Below are 16,627 nucleotides of genomic sequence, written 5' to 3'. Positions count from 1 at the left end.
AGTGGCAACCTAGCTAATACTTACTCACAAGGATTCCTAAATCATTGCAAAGAATAATGAAAATGTTGGTTGTATTGGTGCTAGCTAGGTACCAAGCTAAAGCTAGCTACCCCAGAAGTTGCGGTCAAACAAATGATGCTTTATTACCAACACAGTTTTGTAAACACATACTTCGTGGCTGGTGTTTGCTGACTTTTTGTACAGCTTTGACAATGCTACTGTATCTTTTTTGACACGCAAAGACCCAAACAGCGTTCCATAGCACGTATGTCGTGAAGCTAATAGCAGTGACGCTATTACTGTGTAACTCAGTTAGGACAACATTGGAAAAATTCCGATATGTTCACCGATATATCGTGCATCCCTACTTAAAACATTTTTAAAGCAGCTTGGAATGCTTAGTGAGTGTTGATTGTTAAATTTCTTAAAGCATTTGGAATTTTCTGAATTTATTTTTCTGTATAATATGACAGCCACTGTACTCTGGCTGAAGAACATACGCAAATCTAGGTACTTTCCGCAGGTGCGGGAGTTGTAGGCAAACTCATGGAAAACGATGCACAGATACTGTACGCCCCAGCTACTGTACTCTAGCCTTCCACCCTGAGCATGCATATGTGTTCCTTTGTGCATTTTTTCCTCACAAATTAATAATCAACAGTGCAAGACTTTTGCCGTCAATAATAATTAACTTGGTCAAATAGGTTCAATTTTCACAGAAATTGAGCCCCAGCGACCAATACAACTATGATGTAACACTCTTACAAAAAAACTGCACCAGTTGGAGACAGAACCTGAAAACACAATGGCAACAACAATATCCAAAGAACAGAATGCCAACCCCAGGCTTTGCGGTTAAAACAGACAACCAACAGTCAGACACCTAGGCTATGGGCTTGTAGTGCTGTCCGCATAGAATTAGAATTTATAGAATGTGCTAAGCCCCTCAGACTATGGCATTCTGATCAGGTGATTCTAATTCTATGGCTTCTCCTCTTCCTAGAGATGCCCAGTTGTGCATAGGTGGACGTTTGCACATGAACACAGAATCATATTAATTACTACACTCGCTTAATTACCTCAGTTTCGTTTTGAGCAGATTTCGACATGGGCTTTGATAGGGGCACCTGGCTCACCCCCAGGAGGCAGCCAGGTTCCAAATCGAACTTAATCAGCTTTCAGCCGATGCAAAACATGCCTACGCGGCCACCCCGGCGAGATTAATCGAACCCCCTCACTGTTTGAGTTAAGAGGGCGCTCCTCCCACACCGCGTTTGCCCGTTCAAGTCACCGACCATATTCTAGTGCCCCGCGGCTCAGAATAATCGAATCCGTCCAATATTAGCCTACAGTAAATAACATGGCCAACCGGTGTCCGATTGGTCGGTTCTGTAACGACAATTACCTTGCAGGATTCCGGTGTTATTTTAAGCAAAATAAAGTGATAATATCCGTTTTCTACTGCCTTTAATGTCAGATAATTTATAAATAGTTGTCCTTAAAGTTTAACCATTGTGGAAATTACTTGATTGAGTACTATAGTATCCCGCTTGTTTGGAATTCGAATAGCAACTAACGTTAGTTAGCTAACATTACCGGCGTTGTTGGGCCATGTAGCAAGGCTAACAAGGCTCGAGTCAAAAACGCCATTTGAAATTGAACAGGACAATCGCTTTTAGCTAAAATGTTAACTACCTGGGTAACTTATCAATAAACACAGATTTCTCCAGCTAATCATATTTAGATTAAATAACACTTACAATGTGTATCTTTAGCCGTGTAAGGCCTTGGGTTTACATCCAAGGTTCAAATGACACGAAATATGGCGAAGATGGGCGGAGTGCCCGCCGAGTGTTAATCGCGCTCCCCCTTCGCCAATCCGCCGCCCAAGCTACAACTAACGTTACCTCGCTGCTTACTTTGGCCTTCCACAACCTGAGCAAAACAAACCAATAAAACAGCAATGGTAACCGATAAAAACATTGTACAACGGCTCGCTCACAGCCCTATCTTCTTAAACAAGATAATTTAGCTAGACTTTCGACTCGTGTTTGCGTGTGCCCTCTCACATTTAAGTGATTTGCTAGCAAACTAGCTAGCTACTATAGCTATATGTGACAATAACAACCATAGCTTACCTTACTGAAGCAATGTTGTTTATTTTTCAAATACGTTATTTGTGTGTACAATCTTCATTCATTCAATATTTTGTGAATGATTAAAAATATTGTATTTATTATTTCCCCCCTCTCCTACGGTCACTGCGTGTTGATGTCTTGTCGGCTCGCTACTCTTGTTGTTTGTGTTTTCAGAGAAAGATGGCCGTTCTACTCGCACCACGTGACTATACATTGACTTGCGTTACTAGTGGTTGTTGGCCAGTGTTTAGGTATATCGGTATACTATTTTAAGATGATACACCCCGTTTGCACAGCATGTATAACTTAGCATACACAGCATGTATAATTCTTAGCAATTTGGTTGAAGCTAATAATGCATTTTTTGAATGCTCGCAAGTGGTTGTAGTGGGTCTGTAATCGATCCACATACGAAAGACCGCACTGTGCATAGCCTAGGCAGCCGACAGTAAGCGTTAGATCTGCTCCACTATCCGCTGCCTAGGCTATACTGCACGCGAGTTGTTTACATGGGGGGCTGCGCCTGCACGTTTGTAACAGATACTGTCGCAGCGATTCAGTCGAAACATTTGATTTGAAAAGTCACTCTGGTCAGACTGCAACGTTGATTTAATTTCTCGAGCAGTCAAAAGGTGGCGCAATATTACTTTTAATAATTCCCTGTTGGAGGAGAACGTTGTCATTATCATATGATTACTTCCGGGGCACCTCTGTGTTTCCGGACAATCATAGGTTGAAAGTCTCCAGCACGATAGACAAAAAATAAGAATAATTTGGTTGCAAACAGTAGTTGGAGGTATAGTCGGATTGCTTTCACTTTCTAATATTGTCAGAATGTTAAATAAATTGGTTTGGAGTGAAACATTTTTGCAAAGAGAGTGTGGCGGCTAAATTACATTAAATTCTAATCTAGCTAGCTAGCTACCTAACTTTAAATCCATATAGACCTCCCCCCGGTAGTGGTATTTCATGACGTCAGTGGCATAGCTGTGTTAATTTATTTTAATTTTACTATTATATACATTATTTGAACCTTCAGTAGTGTGGCTAAGCAGTATATGTGCTGTATGAAAGATGATTGTGTAGGCCGTCAATGTAAATAAGATTTTGTTCTTAACTGACTTGCCTAGTTAAATAAAGGATAACAATTTGTGTTGGTTGTCCGTTCTTGTCATTGACATTTCCTTTCCTGTTGTTTTTGCTTTACTGCAGTGCTCCATCCCACCCTTCCCTGTCTCTGACTCACTTGTAATGGCAGAACCACGCAGCCTTATCTCCGCCTCCATCCCCCAGACACCCCCTGGCATCATCATGCCCCCAGCCGACGGCAGCGGCACGGCGGTGATGATGGACCCCATAGAGTACACCCTACGCAAGCGTCTCCCCAGGAAGCTGCCCAAGCGCCGCAATGACGTGTACGTCAACATGAAGACAGACTTCCGGGCCCAGCTGGCCCGCTGCCAAAAGCTGCTGGAAGGAGGAGGCCACGGAGAGATCTGTGTCCACGGTCTGGGCCTGGCCATCAACAGGGCCATCAACATTGCCCTGCAGCTCCAGGCCAGTAGCCAGGGGGCGCTACAGCTGGCAGCCAACACGTCTACAGTGGAGCTGGTGGACGATATAGAGCCTGAGGACCCTGACGAGGCGGGGGAACCCATGGTGCGCTCCCGGAATAACTCTGCTATTCATATCAAAGTGTTCTACCCAGACCCACAGTGACCCAAAACACAACTATCGTCCCTAGCTTGGATATGGCTAACTACCTCCATTGATGTGGTGTCTGTAATATCGTACTGATGGAGTCTAGTCATATCAGGGGTACACCTATTCCATCCACCTGCAGTGGCTAAAACTGACAGTGTAGTTTAGATGCAGGGAGAATTATCTATGAACTATTGGAATCTCTTTCTCATTTTTGTTACATATTTTGTCATGCATGATGTCAGTCAGAGCAGTGTATTTGTCAGTATCAAGAGTGTGTTGTTTCATGGCATCGTCATTCCCAGACAATCCCTTACTGCCTGAAACAAACTCCCATAGGAAGTGGGACAGACCACTCTAAGACCAACTCATGCAAGCTACAATACACCTGTTCCACATGTGGGAATATGTTTAATCTCTGAAAAGGATGTGGATTTGAATCTTTCATAAAATGTATTTGTTACATGTTTTTTTTTTCTTGTAACACTGAATATTATTTGACCATGGGAAATAAGTAATATTTCAGTAATTTCTGGTCAAATTTAAGTTTACAAACTAAGTCTGGGCATGAGACATGCCAATCATGTGTTTTACATACCGATTCCATACATTGAAATCTAGCTCTGTCGAAGAGTCAATAAATGTACATTTTTTATTTGACTTTGGCCACATTTTGTTTTTTAGCTTCAGTATTTGAACATGTATATACAATATTTATTGTATATTTTCAATCTCATTTTTTTATGTGCCATAAAATAGAGAAAAGTACTGGAGTTTGTTTAACAAAACATTAAAGTGCAAAACTATAATCCAGTCATTTTTTCAGGTATAGTAACAGTGAATTTCCACTAGGTGACAATAGAATGCTTCATTTGCACAATGCATGTTTTAGGTATGTGAAACTATTGAACCATGATTTGAGTTTGAAATGTAATACACATGTTTTCTACCTGAATTAATTTGAACTGTTGCTAAGTATGCAACCCCAAAACAAGGCTTTCTTTCAACACCAGATATATCTGGACTTCAAAAGAGAGGCACTTATCACACAGACAAACTTCCTCTTACGTTGTTTTCATCCTTTTAATCTAAGAATAATATTTTGTATTTAAATACCAAATGGCAGTGTAATAGAAGGGACAAAACATCTGAAACAAACAGGACAAAACATGTACAAACAGCTGCACTGTGACTGCAAGACTTTTAATACGGGAAACAAAACAACACAGGAGAAAAAAACGAATCCCGAAACTGGAAGAATCCCCAACGTCAGCGACTCCAAAGGTTCCCAGGATTGCGTGTGATTGGCTGCTGCTTGAATGAAGGCGAGAGAGAGGCATGCAGGATGTTCATCATGAGAACCAATCAATATTTTTCCTGGCAGTCATGCTATCTGCGTCGAAGCTCTATTTGAGTGCTGGTCTGCATTAACCAGACACTGATAATCACAGCATAGCTTCGGAGTTCTCACGTAAACCCCCTCTCCCTCTTCCGCTCAATCTTTTCCTCCTTCAACCGACTGAACCTCTGCTTCTTCCCCCTCTAGTCCATTCAATAGGGTTATAAGGAGTCGTATAAAACTCATTCATACAGGTACTCTCTCACACATACAGTACATACAAACACACAGATAATTTCTTCTACAAAGGGTAACAGACAGTGAACAGTTGGATATTGACTTGTACAAATATCTTAACAACAATGTTCAGTGGTGGTATACAGTAATTATGGTCAATCGTTAGAGCTCAACTGTGGTCTCTAGCTCCTAGTTACAGTATATCTCTCATAATACTATAGTCATGACAGTAACAGGAGCTTAAAAGTAAAAATATAAATCTCTATAAATAAGTAATTACATAAGCAATACAAAATACATATAAGGACACTGATAGACAGCAGTTAGAAAAGTGTTGTGTGTTAAGAACGAGGCAGGTGGTGTTTGAAGAGTTTGTGGTACAGGCTAGGTCCCCTCATTCTGGTATTTGATAGGCAGTCAATGACAGTTGAGTAGAATTCCAACAAGGTGTCACCATGTGCAATCTGCGTCGATTACGCAGGCTTGGCGATGAGAACTCACATTCCATTGCAGTAAGGGCCACAGAATCACACTCATGCTAAAAGACATACAGACACACACAAAGTGCTGAAGAGTGCCCATTAAAGAGCTGTGGAGGCTATGTATTCTGTAGGCCCCATTCCTTTTCGGTGTGTGATTTCTTAACCACATACTTCCCTCATCTCCATGTTCAAGGTGCTACCTGCTCTTTTCCTTTTAAAGTCCAATAGGAACTGTTCTGTCCATATAGCTTCATTCTCTCCTGTGAAGATCTGGTCCACACACTCATCTTTTAGAGTTCTACCTGGCAACAAGCAGGGTCAATAGTGTCAGATCCCACCCCCTGCCTTGGGAAGCTCCAATCAACTCGGCCCCGCCTCGGAGAGCCCCAATCAGCTGCCGCCCTAGTGGCAGACGGGCGCGTTGGACAGCAAGAGCTGCAGCTTGCCTCGCAGGAAGTTGACGTGGACCTGGAGCAGCTCTGAAGCAGACGACACCCGCCATGTCTCCTCTCCTCTAGACACTTCTCCTGCTGGAGGGGTGCACTCCTGACAGGAAGACAGGAGAAGAAATATGTCAGTATTAGGGTATCTAGATATTACGGTATCTAGATGTTCCTACCATCATATTGTTTCTGTACCATACCGTGGTATATGGTATTACCGGATGTGCACACAAGGGGCGCTCTTTCTTAAAAAATATATATATTATTTTTTTACACACAAAATGTATTTCGGCAACATGGATCTTAATCCAGGAGGGGATTGATGGTCTCTGCTGTAACCAATAACCTTGATCTTGCCATCTAGCAAGTTAGCAAACCAAATGCATAGCTGGAGCCCTGAGTTGGATGTAATTTATTTGGCATATCTTAGATAGTTAATTTAGTTATAAGCAGTGGCATAACACGCACTACCAGAGCCCCCCCCGTCGGTATGTCTAAATACCCCAGTATACGGTATATCGCCCAAGCCTGGTCAGCATACACAAAATGGAGTAGCCTACTGGGTTTTGTTCACTTGGCAAAAACCAGAAGAAAACTGCCCGAAACAGCGTGAAACGGGGAGATTCCATCTGAACTTGTCCAAAATGCGCTTGTTTTCTTTTTCCGTTGTACAACATTTTGCTATGGTGTACCCTGATGAACACAACCATGAAATCAATATTTTAAAAATGACACACTACACTAGACACTAGACTGGATGGAAAGATTTTTTTTTAAATATTCCCATGATGAAGGAATATCAGCAGTATTTCACCAGGGTACAAGCCTAGGGCGCTGTTTGTTTGATGTCTGTACTATGAAAGCTCTGCAGTAACCCTTGAGCCTGAAAGCACAGATGGAATGATTGGAGCTCATTTAGTCTTTCCATGGCCTTGGCGTATACCCAGTAAACTCTGCCTGCCTGTTAGTGCCCCACCTCACTGGTGGATGTGAGTGTGGTTGTAAGAACCACAGCCCCCGAGGGGATTCTCTGAATTTCTCTACCTAACAGTCCCTTACGCTCTTAGAAAAACAGGTTCCAAAAGGGTTCTTTGGCTGTCCCCATAGGAGAACCCTTTTTGGTTCCAGTAAGAACCATTTTTGGTTCCAGGTAGAACCCTTTTGGATTCCATGTGGAACCCTTTTGGATTCCATGTGGAACCCTCTGTGGAAAGGGTTCTACAGTAGATAGAACCCACAAGAGTTCTACCTGGAACCAAAAGGGGTTCTTCAAAGAATTATCCTATGGGGACAGCCGAAGAACCCTTTTAGGTTCTAGATAACACCTTTTTTCCCCGAAGAGCGTACAGTCAGCATAACACAACTATCCATCAGCAGCAAGCTCCAACCACTGTGTGGGAATAGTAGTAACTGGGTCATTCAGGTTAAACATAGCGTGTCTCTAGGAATGCATCTGGACAGGGCCCAAAAAGAACTTAAGATAGTGACCATTCATTCCTATGCTTGTCTGCAATAGCAACTTCCACAAGCCCTTGCACTTTGATTCCCTGACCTGGCTCACCTGGATGTTGAGGCTGCGCAGCACCTTTCCTATTCTGAAGATGTTTATGAGGCTGTTGTCTATGTGGCTGTGCAGCGCTGTGTTGGTGACGGAGGCTCGTAGCGAGCCAATGGCCTGGTTTAACAGCCACAGGCCAGACTGTACCTCATGAGCTTGCTCCAGTGCCTACAAAAACACACAGAGACAGACATAGTTGCCCAGTTGACCAGAGCCATGTGATTTAGATTGAAACCTCAATGGCCAAGCTCTCTCTATGTGGCTCTGCAATGAGTTAACAGGATATATTGCTGATCTGATAGCGGTAGAGCACATTCTTAGGTAGACTGGTTCTTCTTCTTGGAGAGAGAGGGAGACTGTTGTTACTTACATTTTTCCTCTCCCAGACGCTGAAGTCTACTTTGGTTTGGGGAACAGTGACGGGCTCTGGAAGACCACATCCTTCTTTACAAGTCAGCTGAGGGAGGGAGCGGGGGATGGATGGAGAAAAGAAACGGGGCAAGGGAAAATGTATAGAAAATGAGAGATGTGTGAGATGAAATGTAACTATCACTATGACTATCACTGTAAATAGCACCAGTTCATGGCCAGGGCCCGTATTAATAAAGGGTGAATATGAATGCTGATCAAGGATCAGTTTTCCTCTTAAAGCTCGCACAAATCACACCGGATGTGGATCTCGCGTTCGTCTGCCTAGCGCCTGCGCTGTGTTTTATGGAGCACCTGCTGTAGAAGTCCGACTGCCGTTATTTTTCATGCGACTCTACATGTAAAATTGGTGCACACTCAGTTCACAAATGATATTCAGAGTACTCTCGGCCAGCAAACGCTATTGGTGTGTCTGAGCCATAAGTTTATAAAGAATTGAAAAGGGGGGAGGGGGCCGTGATCTCAGATAAGCACTCCTACTTTTAGACGATTTATCAATAAGGGCTCAGACCAGACCAGACTAGACCAGACATGGATGTGGTGTGTCTCTCACCATGGCTGCTTGGGCATCTCTGGCCTCTTCAATAAAGTGTTTTAGGACCCGCAGGTCACAGATCGGCCGCAGGGGGGACGGTAGGCCTGGTCTGGTCCACTCCAACAGCATCAGCAGCAACGTAAAGAGTCCTACACACACACACACACACACAGAGGGGCTTCAGCAAACATACTATCAACACTCCATACCATTATCAGCCATAACCAATTAAACAATATGTAGCTTAACCCATAAGCAATATGGAAAACATGTTATCCAAGGGGTAGGGGTGGATTTGAGCAAGGCTGACATTACGTATAGACTACATGTGTCTGTATTTGGGTGAGTCAAATGCAATCATGCTCTGGCACTAGTATTGACCACAAGGGGGACTCTGGATGTTATTTAACCTGTATTTTAGCAGGGAGTCATATTGCATGTTGTATCACTACACAAGGAGCTCCAACACTACTAATACTGATGCAAATAATGTCTTTCTTCATATATATATGCCAATGAATGAATAGTTGTGTTCAGGCTTTTAAACTCTCATTAAATACATGCCATTGGATGGGAGCTATGTATGCTAGCCTATGCATGTAGGTGTCAACCTCTCTCTACCCAGACCTCTCTGGTTCTATTAGTCTCTCCCAATTCCGTTTACATCCATCTGTCCCAAGTTGAATCCCTTTTCCCTGCCTCCCATCCTCTGTAGCATCCCCTCCTCCATCTCCTTGCCCCATATTTTGAGCCCATCCCCTGGTCCTTTGCAAACCCCCTGTGAACCTAGGAGCAACATACTAACCACCCAGTCACAGGAGCTAACCCTAAGTCAAACCCATACTCTGACGTCTGAACTGTTCTTTCTAGCTCTGACCGTGCTGCTGTAGCAAGGGCTGGGCCTCTCAGCACACTACTGTAACTATGTTCTCCACTGCTTGCCTCTTCACTCAAGACAAACTAGTGTTGTTCTATTCAGGCCAAGATTATTTCATTTACACTGTAGAAGAATAACTGTTTGAATTGGGTGTTATTTGGTATTCTTGACCTGCAAGCAACGCAATGGATCAAGGTTACTTGTGATCCGTCATCCAGAACATGAGATCAGACATGGTCCTGGACACACAGAGTGGCTAGTATTCCAGCACAATGCTACTGTACACAGCACATAACAGTGCTTTTGTGGAAATCTGCCGTCTATGTATTCCTGAACTTCACGCATATTGGCTCATGTGTGTTCTCAGAGTGTATGCGTTTTGTGGTATTTCTAGTGACAGCCTGGTAAAAATGGGCTCAACAGTGATGTATGCATTATGGAAATCGTTTACCGTTTAAGAACCAAATGGAAGCAAACAGAGCAAAACGAGAGTTTGTATTTGGCAAATCAGTTAAGTCCCGCCCCGTTTCATTCTGTTTGCTTACGTTTAAGAAATGTTTAGCAACATAATCGGCGGAATGAATACACCCCCGGCCTTTCCACGTGTTCAGTCTTGCACGCACCTCTCCTAGTGAAAACTGTTCCATAATAATTGTGGTAAACCCTATGTGTTACACATGACAGTTCAATGGAGCTGTTCAGGTCATATAACTGCCTTCATTTTGCTGGACCCCAGGAAGAGTAGCTACTGCCAAAGCAGCAGCTAATGGAGATCCATAATAAATACGAATATGGACATCATGCTGAATGAGCTCTTTCACTGCAGCCTGACTGTATGACGCAGTAAAATGCTACAGATTACAGACAGCTCTCCAAGGCTGCCTCGTGTCAGGCTGAGCACTGGTAGCCTCCGCAGCTGTTTCCCCAAAACGATTCTGCAAGGTTGAGTAAAATGTTTGCCAATTATTTGGGTTTAGCCTTTAGTTGTCTAAACATAGAAAGTTGGCTTATCAACCAAGATTTTTTTTTAAAACTCAGATAACAAAAGATTTTCTTAGGCCATTGATGTTTTAAAAAACAATGTTGGCTGTGGGGAGGACAAAGAGGACTCACAGAGATCCATTTTAAGGGTCAAAGAGGAAATGCCCCCTCTAACCCTAACCCTCTCTCAGGGTCTTCACCCTGTGTGTACATAAAACCCCTTTATGTTATCTGTCTGTGTTGTCACCTGTGTCATACTTAGGGAGGGTATATTACTGGGAACTTTCTACGTTTACCAGTAAACTACCAGAATTTTGGCATTTTTCAAGGATTTATGTAATCTATCACAAGACATCTAGTGGCTCTTTTGGGTACTTCCAATTTTTTATAGATGTCTGTAATTGTCTCTGGCTCTTTGTGTGGCCTCATCACATGTAAAATATACTGAACAAAAATATAAATGTACCATGAACATTTAAACAATTTTACTGAGTTACAGTTCATATCAGGAAATCAGTCAATTGAAATAAATGCATTAGGCCCTAATCTATGGATTTCACATGACTGGGAATACAGATATGCATCTCTTGGTCACAGAGACCTTAAAAAAAATAGGTAGAGGTGTGGATCAGAAAACCAGTCAGTATCTGGTGTGACCACCATTTGCCTCATGCAGCGCGACACCTCTCCTTCACATAGAGTTGATCAGACTGTTGATTGTGGCGTGTGGAATGTTGTCCCACTCCTCTTCGATGGCTGTGCGAAGTTGCTGGATATTGGCGGGAACTGGAACACACTGGCGTACACGTCGATCCAGAGCATCTCAAACATGCTCAATGGGTGACATGTCTGGTGAGTATGCAGGCCATGGAAAAACTAGGACATTTTCAGCTTCCAGGAATTGTGTACAGATCCTTGCGACGTGGGGCGGTGTATTAGGCCGGGCACTTGTTCACAACGTTGACATCAGCAAGCCGCTCGCCCACATGACACCATACACGTGGTCGGCGGTTGTGAGGCTGGTTGGACGTACTGCCAAATTCTCTAAAACTATGTTGGAGGCGGCTTATGGTAGATAAATTAACATTAAATTCTCTGGCAACAGCTCTGGTAGATATTCCTGCAGTCAGCATGCCAATTGCGTGCTCCCTCAAAACTTTGTGTTGTTTGACAAAAACGCACAGTTTAGAGTGGCCTTTTATTGTCCCCAGCACAAGGTGCACCTGTGTAATGATCATGCTGTTTAATCAGCTTTGTGATATGCCACACCTGTCAGGTGAATGGATTATCTTGGCAAAGGAGAAATGCTCACCAACAGGGATGTAAACAAATGTGCACAACATTTTAGAGAAATATGCTTTTTGTGCGTATAGGAACATTTCTGGAATATTTTATTTCAGCTCATTAAACATGGGTCCAACACAATACAAGTTGCATTTATATTTTTGTTCAGTTTATATTGAATAATTATATAAGATGATTTTCAAACAACTTGAATGACAAAGCTATAAAACATTATCCCATCAACTTAGTGAATACCATTGGTGTCTAATATGAGGGTTTCAGCGTATTGTTTTTTTTAACACACTTTTATTTATTTTATAAATAAAAGTGTGTTTTTATATGTTTTATGAATAACCACATTGTCCATCTATTAGAAACTCATTGGAAACATGGTCTGATATAAAAAAAATGAATGCTTTATATGTTTTTTTTTTTTTTTAAGTAAATCAAGTATAAATGACCAAAGTTACAATAGATTGCTATATATTTTCTGTTAATTACCAAAACTACTAAAGGTTCCGGTAACTTTGGTAAACTACCGGTAGCTTTGCAACCCTAGTCATAACTAAGTCAGCTATAAGCACTGGCTGCGGTGATATGGTCGCATGCTTCTAAAGTAATGCTGATTATCTGTGTCACATACTGGAACCCCACGCTGGCCTTTGGAGACAAAGAAATTAGGCCAGCAACAGTGTGTGTGTGTGTGTGTGTGTGTGTGTGTGTGTGTGTGTGTGTGTGTGTGTGTGTGTGTGTGTGTGTGTGTGTGTGTGTGTGTGTGTGTGTGTGTGTGTGTGTGTGTGTGTGTGTGTGTGGGGTACTTAGGGACGCAATGTAATGACAAGACAAACAAAAGTATGGATTACACTCATATCACCTTACACCCCATTCCAGTCTGAGAGGTTGTAGGTGGTTTGGAAAGAGCAGCATAGCCAACCTCATAACTGACCTACTCTAGGGTTGAATGTCTGAATTCCACACTTTTCAATCACTATGTTGATTAGTGTGACCCTCCGACCTTTGCCCTTTGCCATGGCCTACGTGTGAGACTGATTGCGTGTCCTCCCTATGCCCCCACACTCACTCCCAGACTCCCTCACTGACTGACTCTGCAATGCTGACCCATAGACTACTCTGCCTGCCTGCCAGTCACGTGCTGAGCACAGGGACTCTGGAGTCCAGGAAGTTGGCCAAAGTGAAAGGTAACAGAACCAGTGCCAGCAGCACCAAATGCCAAGATTTGACTTCTATTTTTTGCCATTCCAGGGTCTAGTTCTGTGCTGTGCACTGATGGTGAACCTTGGCAAGCACCAGACACAGTGTGGCAGATTAATCTCTCAAAGGTTACCTAGCTGTCAGTGATGCTCTCTTTTGAGACGATTTCATTCCTACGCTTGACGTTTAATAAATCAAATTACTTCTACATGACATTGGTTCATTCTCAAGGTGAACTCAACACTTCATTTGGGAAGAGTGACAGATATATGATGTATAACAACATACTACACTGCCAGCCTGTCTCTTAGACTGAAAGTGCAAAGTTGTGAGTAATCACACTGATATGACATCGTTTCCTGTGAGGAATCCCAATGTAATGCAAAGTCAAAGGGTGGAATCCTTAACTTCCTCTGTGGAAATCCTTTTTCTGTTAAATCATCCTTTGAGAAATGTAAAGTCATCCCATTCGCCCACATTAATCAGCATTAACTCGAAGCCTGTCACTTCCTTGCTGCCTCAACATTGCAGTCATGCTACAGTTAACTAACAGGAAACACATCCATCCCCTTACTCATGATAAGTAAGAAGTAGCATTGTCAGAGCCGGAACAGCCCATAGGGCAGGAGCCTCTCTCCTGTTTCTGTCTGTAGCTTGAGGCAGCTGGATGTACAAGTATACCCCCTGGACAGGATACTGAGCCGTCTATCGCAGGGCAGGGCTTTACCCCCAATCCATCAGTTCAACCATCCAATCTCAGGGATGACACTAACCACAAGGCCACTGAGTTGGTACTCATGGAAAGGTCATGGGTAAAAAAGTACTGTGCATATGTCAACCATGAGTACCTTCTGATTAAATCAATCGATCAATCAATAAAATGTATTTTTAAAAACGACACAAAATCCAAAACTGTTTGAGCTGGAACCACGGAGATATTGCGCGTCCACGCTTCGCCTCACTAGACTATTGATATAGGGGACTTTACGCACGTAGTTGACCCATTCTCTGTCAAAACCTAGATGTGAAAATAAACGACTTTTACTGTAAGAAAGTTCCCGTAGGAAAGCATCATCTGAAAGCCAAAATTAAAACGTGGTTGAAATGCTGATATTTACATTTAGCAGACGCTCTTATTCAGAGCGACTATGGTTACGTTTCTTGCCCGAGGGCACATCGACAGAATGTAGGCTCCACATTATTTGGGCTGTATAATAATCCTTATTAGTCGTATCAGAAAATGTGACTATAGCAGCCTATTTCGTTTATAGCATACAAAGTAATTAGAAAACGGTCTTACCTCGACTTGAATTGTGGAACATTCGCAAAGCAGTGATGTGTCGTTTAAACACATTGCGCGAAATAATAACATCTGTTCACCCACTCCTCAACATGCAAAAGCCATCCGTCCATTAAAAATTCCCAACCATGCCCAGTGTACTGGTCCTCATTCTCCAGGTGCTGAATGTGAGGAGCTTAGTGCTGTAGGTGCGTCTACCAGTCAGAGCCAAATATAGGCTACAGTAGCCTCCTCTACGGAGCAACGATCTATCAGGCTTTTCATCACTGCTTTGGCAAGTCACTAAAACGCGTATTTACCTCCCCTCAGCAAAGCGATAAGGCCATACAGACGATTGGGATGAGCGCACGCTCTTCAGGCCTACGCATCAACACAGACAAGAGCTATAAAACGTCAACTCAGGTCGTCCTTTGCCAAACCATGAAAATATTCAACTTCAGTAGAATAAAACTAAAGCATTACTAGTTACTCACTGGGTGACAACTCCATATCGGAATCTGCATAGTCCCTCACAGGATCCTCGCCGTTTCGCACATTGGCCCGTCTATTGCCCACTAATTGCAACCCGAAGCTCTTTTATGGATTGTCCCTGGGCTATCCGGTAGGTGTTTCTACAACTGAGATTTTTTTTTAAATTGATGACAATGAAAATAAAGTTACATTGTCCTGTGATGACTATCTGAACGACTTCCTTTGTTTTGGGACATTTATTTCTATTATATTGTCATCCAAATAATATCCATGTTTTCAAACAATAGTCCCCAAATGTAAATAATGTTATAAAAAAGCAAGCAGGGACTTCCCATTCACAAATGTTCTGATCCCCTGTACACATTTTTCACTTGGCTGACTACAATTTCTACAGAAATAACATTGTAAACAATAGATCAAAATATTCCTCACTTTTGATTCACTGGACACAGTGACATTCTTTGTAATCCTGTAATGCAAGTGTGCCAGAAGTGCCGGTGCGCCATGGTGCGCTGACAGCCTAGAACATTACCAAATGAAATAGCCTTGTCCTAGATTGTTACTTTAATAATGCCGTTATTTGCCTGTTGATGGCATTCCTCAGAGGCCTTTAGCGTCAACATCTTAGAGCTTTGTTGAGACGCAAACACCCCCCACCCAGTTTTGTTGACGCAAGTCGCTAGCGGTTGTCTCCCCGACCTGTAGCTTGCTGTCTAGGAGACACAGCCACGCGTGGCGGGGGTGGGGAGGCTTGGAGCCCTCCGAGGTTCCTGTCCAAATACACTATATATACAAAAGTATGTGGACACCCCTACACATTAGTGGATTCGGCTATTTCAGCCAGACCGTGGCTGACAGGTGTATAAAATCGAGCACACAGCCATGCAATCTTCATAAACATACATAGGCAGTAAAATTATTTTCAACGTGGAACCTTCATAGGATGCCACATTCCCAACAAGTCAGTTGTTCACATTTCTGCCCTGCTAGAGCTGCCCCAGTCAACTGTAAGTGCTGTTTTTGTGAAGTGCAGACGTCTTGGAGAAACAATGGCTCAACACCCAAGTGGTAGGCCACACAAGCTCACAGAATAGGACCGGCGAGTGCTGAAGTGCGTAAAAATTGTCTGTCCTCGGCTGCAACATTCACTACGAGTTCCAAACTGCTTCTGGAAGTAAAGTCAGCACAAGAACTGTTCGTCAGGAGCTTCCTGAAATGGGTTTCTATGGCCGAGCAGCTGCACACAAGCCTAAGATTACCATGTGCAATGCCAAGGGTCAGCTGGAGTGGTTTAAAGCTCCCCACCATTGGACTCTGGAGCAGTGGAAACGCGTTCCCTGGAGTGACGAATCACGCTTCACCATCTGACAATCTGACAGACGAATCTGAGTTTGGCGGATGCCAAGAGAACACTAACTGCCCAAATCCACAGTGCCAACTGTAAAGATTGGTTGAGGAGGAATAATGGTCTGGGGCAGTTGTTCATGGTTCCGGCTAGGCCCCTTAGTTCCAGTGAAGGGAAATCTTAACACTACAGCATACAATGACATTCTAGACGATTCTGTGCTTCCAACTTTGTGGCAGTTTGGGGAAGGCCCTTTCCTGTTTCAGCATGACAATGCACCTGTGCACAAAGCGAG

General features: G+C 43.1%; 2 protein-coding genes and 1 long non-coding RNA gene across 4 annotated transcripts in view; 2 read left to right on the top strand and 1 right to left on the bottom strand.

Annotated features, from left to right (window-relative positions):
• Window positions 1–2,843: 2,843 nt before the first annotated feature.
• On the top strand, window positions 2,844–4,499 carry LOC120030353 (ribonuclease P protein subunit p20-like). The gene is made up of 2 exons (XM_038975733.1): window positions 2,844–2,934; window positions 3,351–4,499. Exon 2 carries the CDS (start codon window positions 3,390–3,392, stop codon window positions 3,855–3,857), a length of 468 nt encoding a protein of 155 aa, XP_038831661.1. The 5' UTR covers window positions 2,844–2,934; window positions 3,351–3,389; the 3' UTR covers window positions 3,858–4,499.
• Window positions 4,500–5,026: 527 nt separating this feature from the next.
• Window positions 5,027–15,065, bottom strand: LOC120030352 (erythropoietin-like). Of its 2 annotated transcripts, none has more exons than XM_038975732.1 (5): window positions 14,990–15,065; window positions 8,881–9,011; window positions 8,269–8,355; window positions 7,902–8,066; window positions 5,027–6,443 (listed from the first exon to the last, which is right to left on the bottom strand). In XM_038975732.1, exons 1-5 carry the CDS (start codon window positions 15,003–15,005, stop codon window positions 6,300–6,302), a joined length of 543 nt encoding a protein of 180 aa, XP_038831660.1. In that variant the 5' UTR covers window positions 15,006–15,065; the 3' UTR covers window positions 5,027–6,299. The 2 variants fall into 2 exon arrangements, with proteins under 2 accessions (XP_038831660.1, XP_038831659.1); XM_038975731.1 differs by lacking the exon at window positions 14,990–15,065 and adding an exon at window positions 14,517–14,833.
• Window positions 14,811–16,627, top strand: part of LOC120030354 — a 25,649-nt gene continuing 23,832 nt past the window's right edge. Inside the window, exon 1 of the long non-coding RNA XR_005473642.1 lies at window positions 14,811–15,117. This is a non-coding gene — a long non-coding RNA (uncharacterized LOC120030354). The remainder of the gene's footprint in view (window positions 15,118–16,627) is intronic.

Source organism: Salvelinus namaycush, chromosome 36 (assembly GCF_016432855.1).
Source record: "Salvelinus namaycush isolate Seneca chromosome 36, SaNama_1.0, whole genome shotgun sequence".
Lineage (NCBI taxonomy): Eukaryota > Metazoa > Chordata > Actinopteri > Salmoniformes > Salmonidae > Salvelinus > Salvelinus namaycush.
The sequence above is the reverse complement of the archived record's forward strand: the minus strand, read 5'-3'. Positions and strand labels throughout refer to the sequence as shown.

What these genes read in the sequence shown, in the direction of transcription:
- LOC120030352 (XM_038975731.1), bottom strand. Translation starts at nt 14,538, where the DNA reads ATGTTCCACAATTCAAGTCGAG. An exon ending in GAGATGCCCAAGCAGCCATG is followed by an intron (nt 8,356 to 8,880) that starts GTGAGAGACACA and finishes TCCCTCCCTCAG; the next exon opens with CTGACTTGTAAAGAAGGATG. An exon ending in TGCGCAGCCTCAACATCCAG is followed by an intron (nt 6,444 to 7,901) that starts GTGAGCCAGGTC and finishes TCTTCCTGTCAG; the next exon opens with GAGTGCACCCCTCCAGCAGG.
- LOC120030353 (XM_038975733.1), top strand. Translation starts at nt 3,390, where the DNA reads ATGGCAGAACCACGCAGCCTTATCTCCGCCTCCATCCCCCAGACACCC.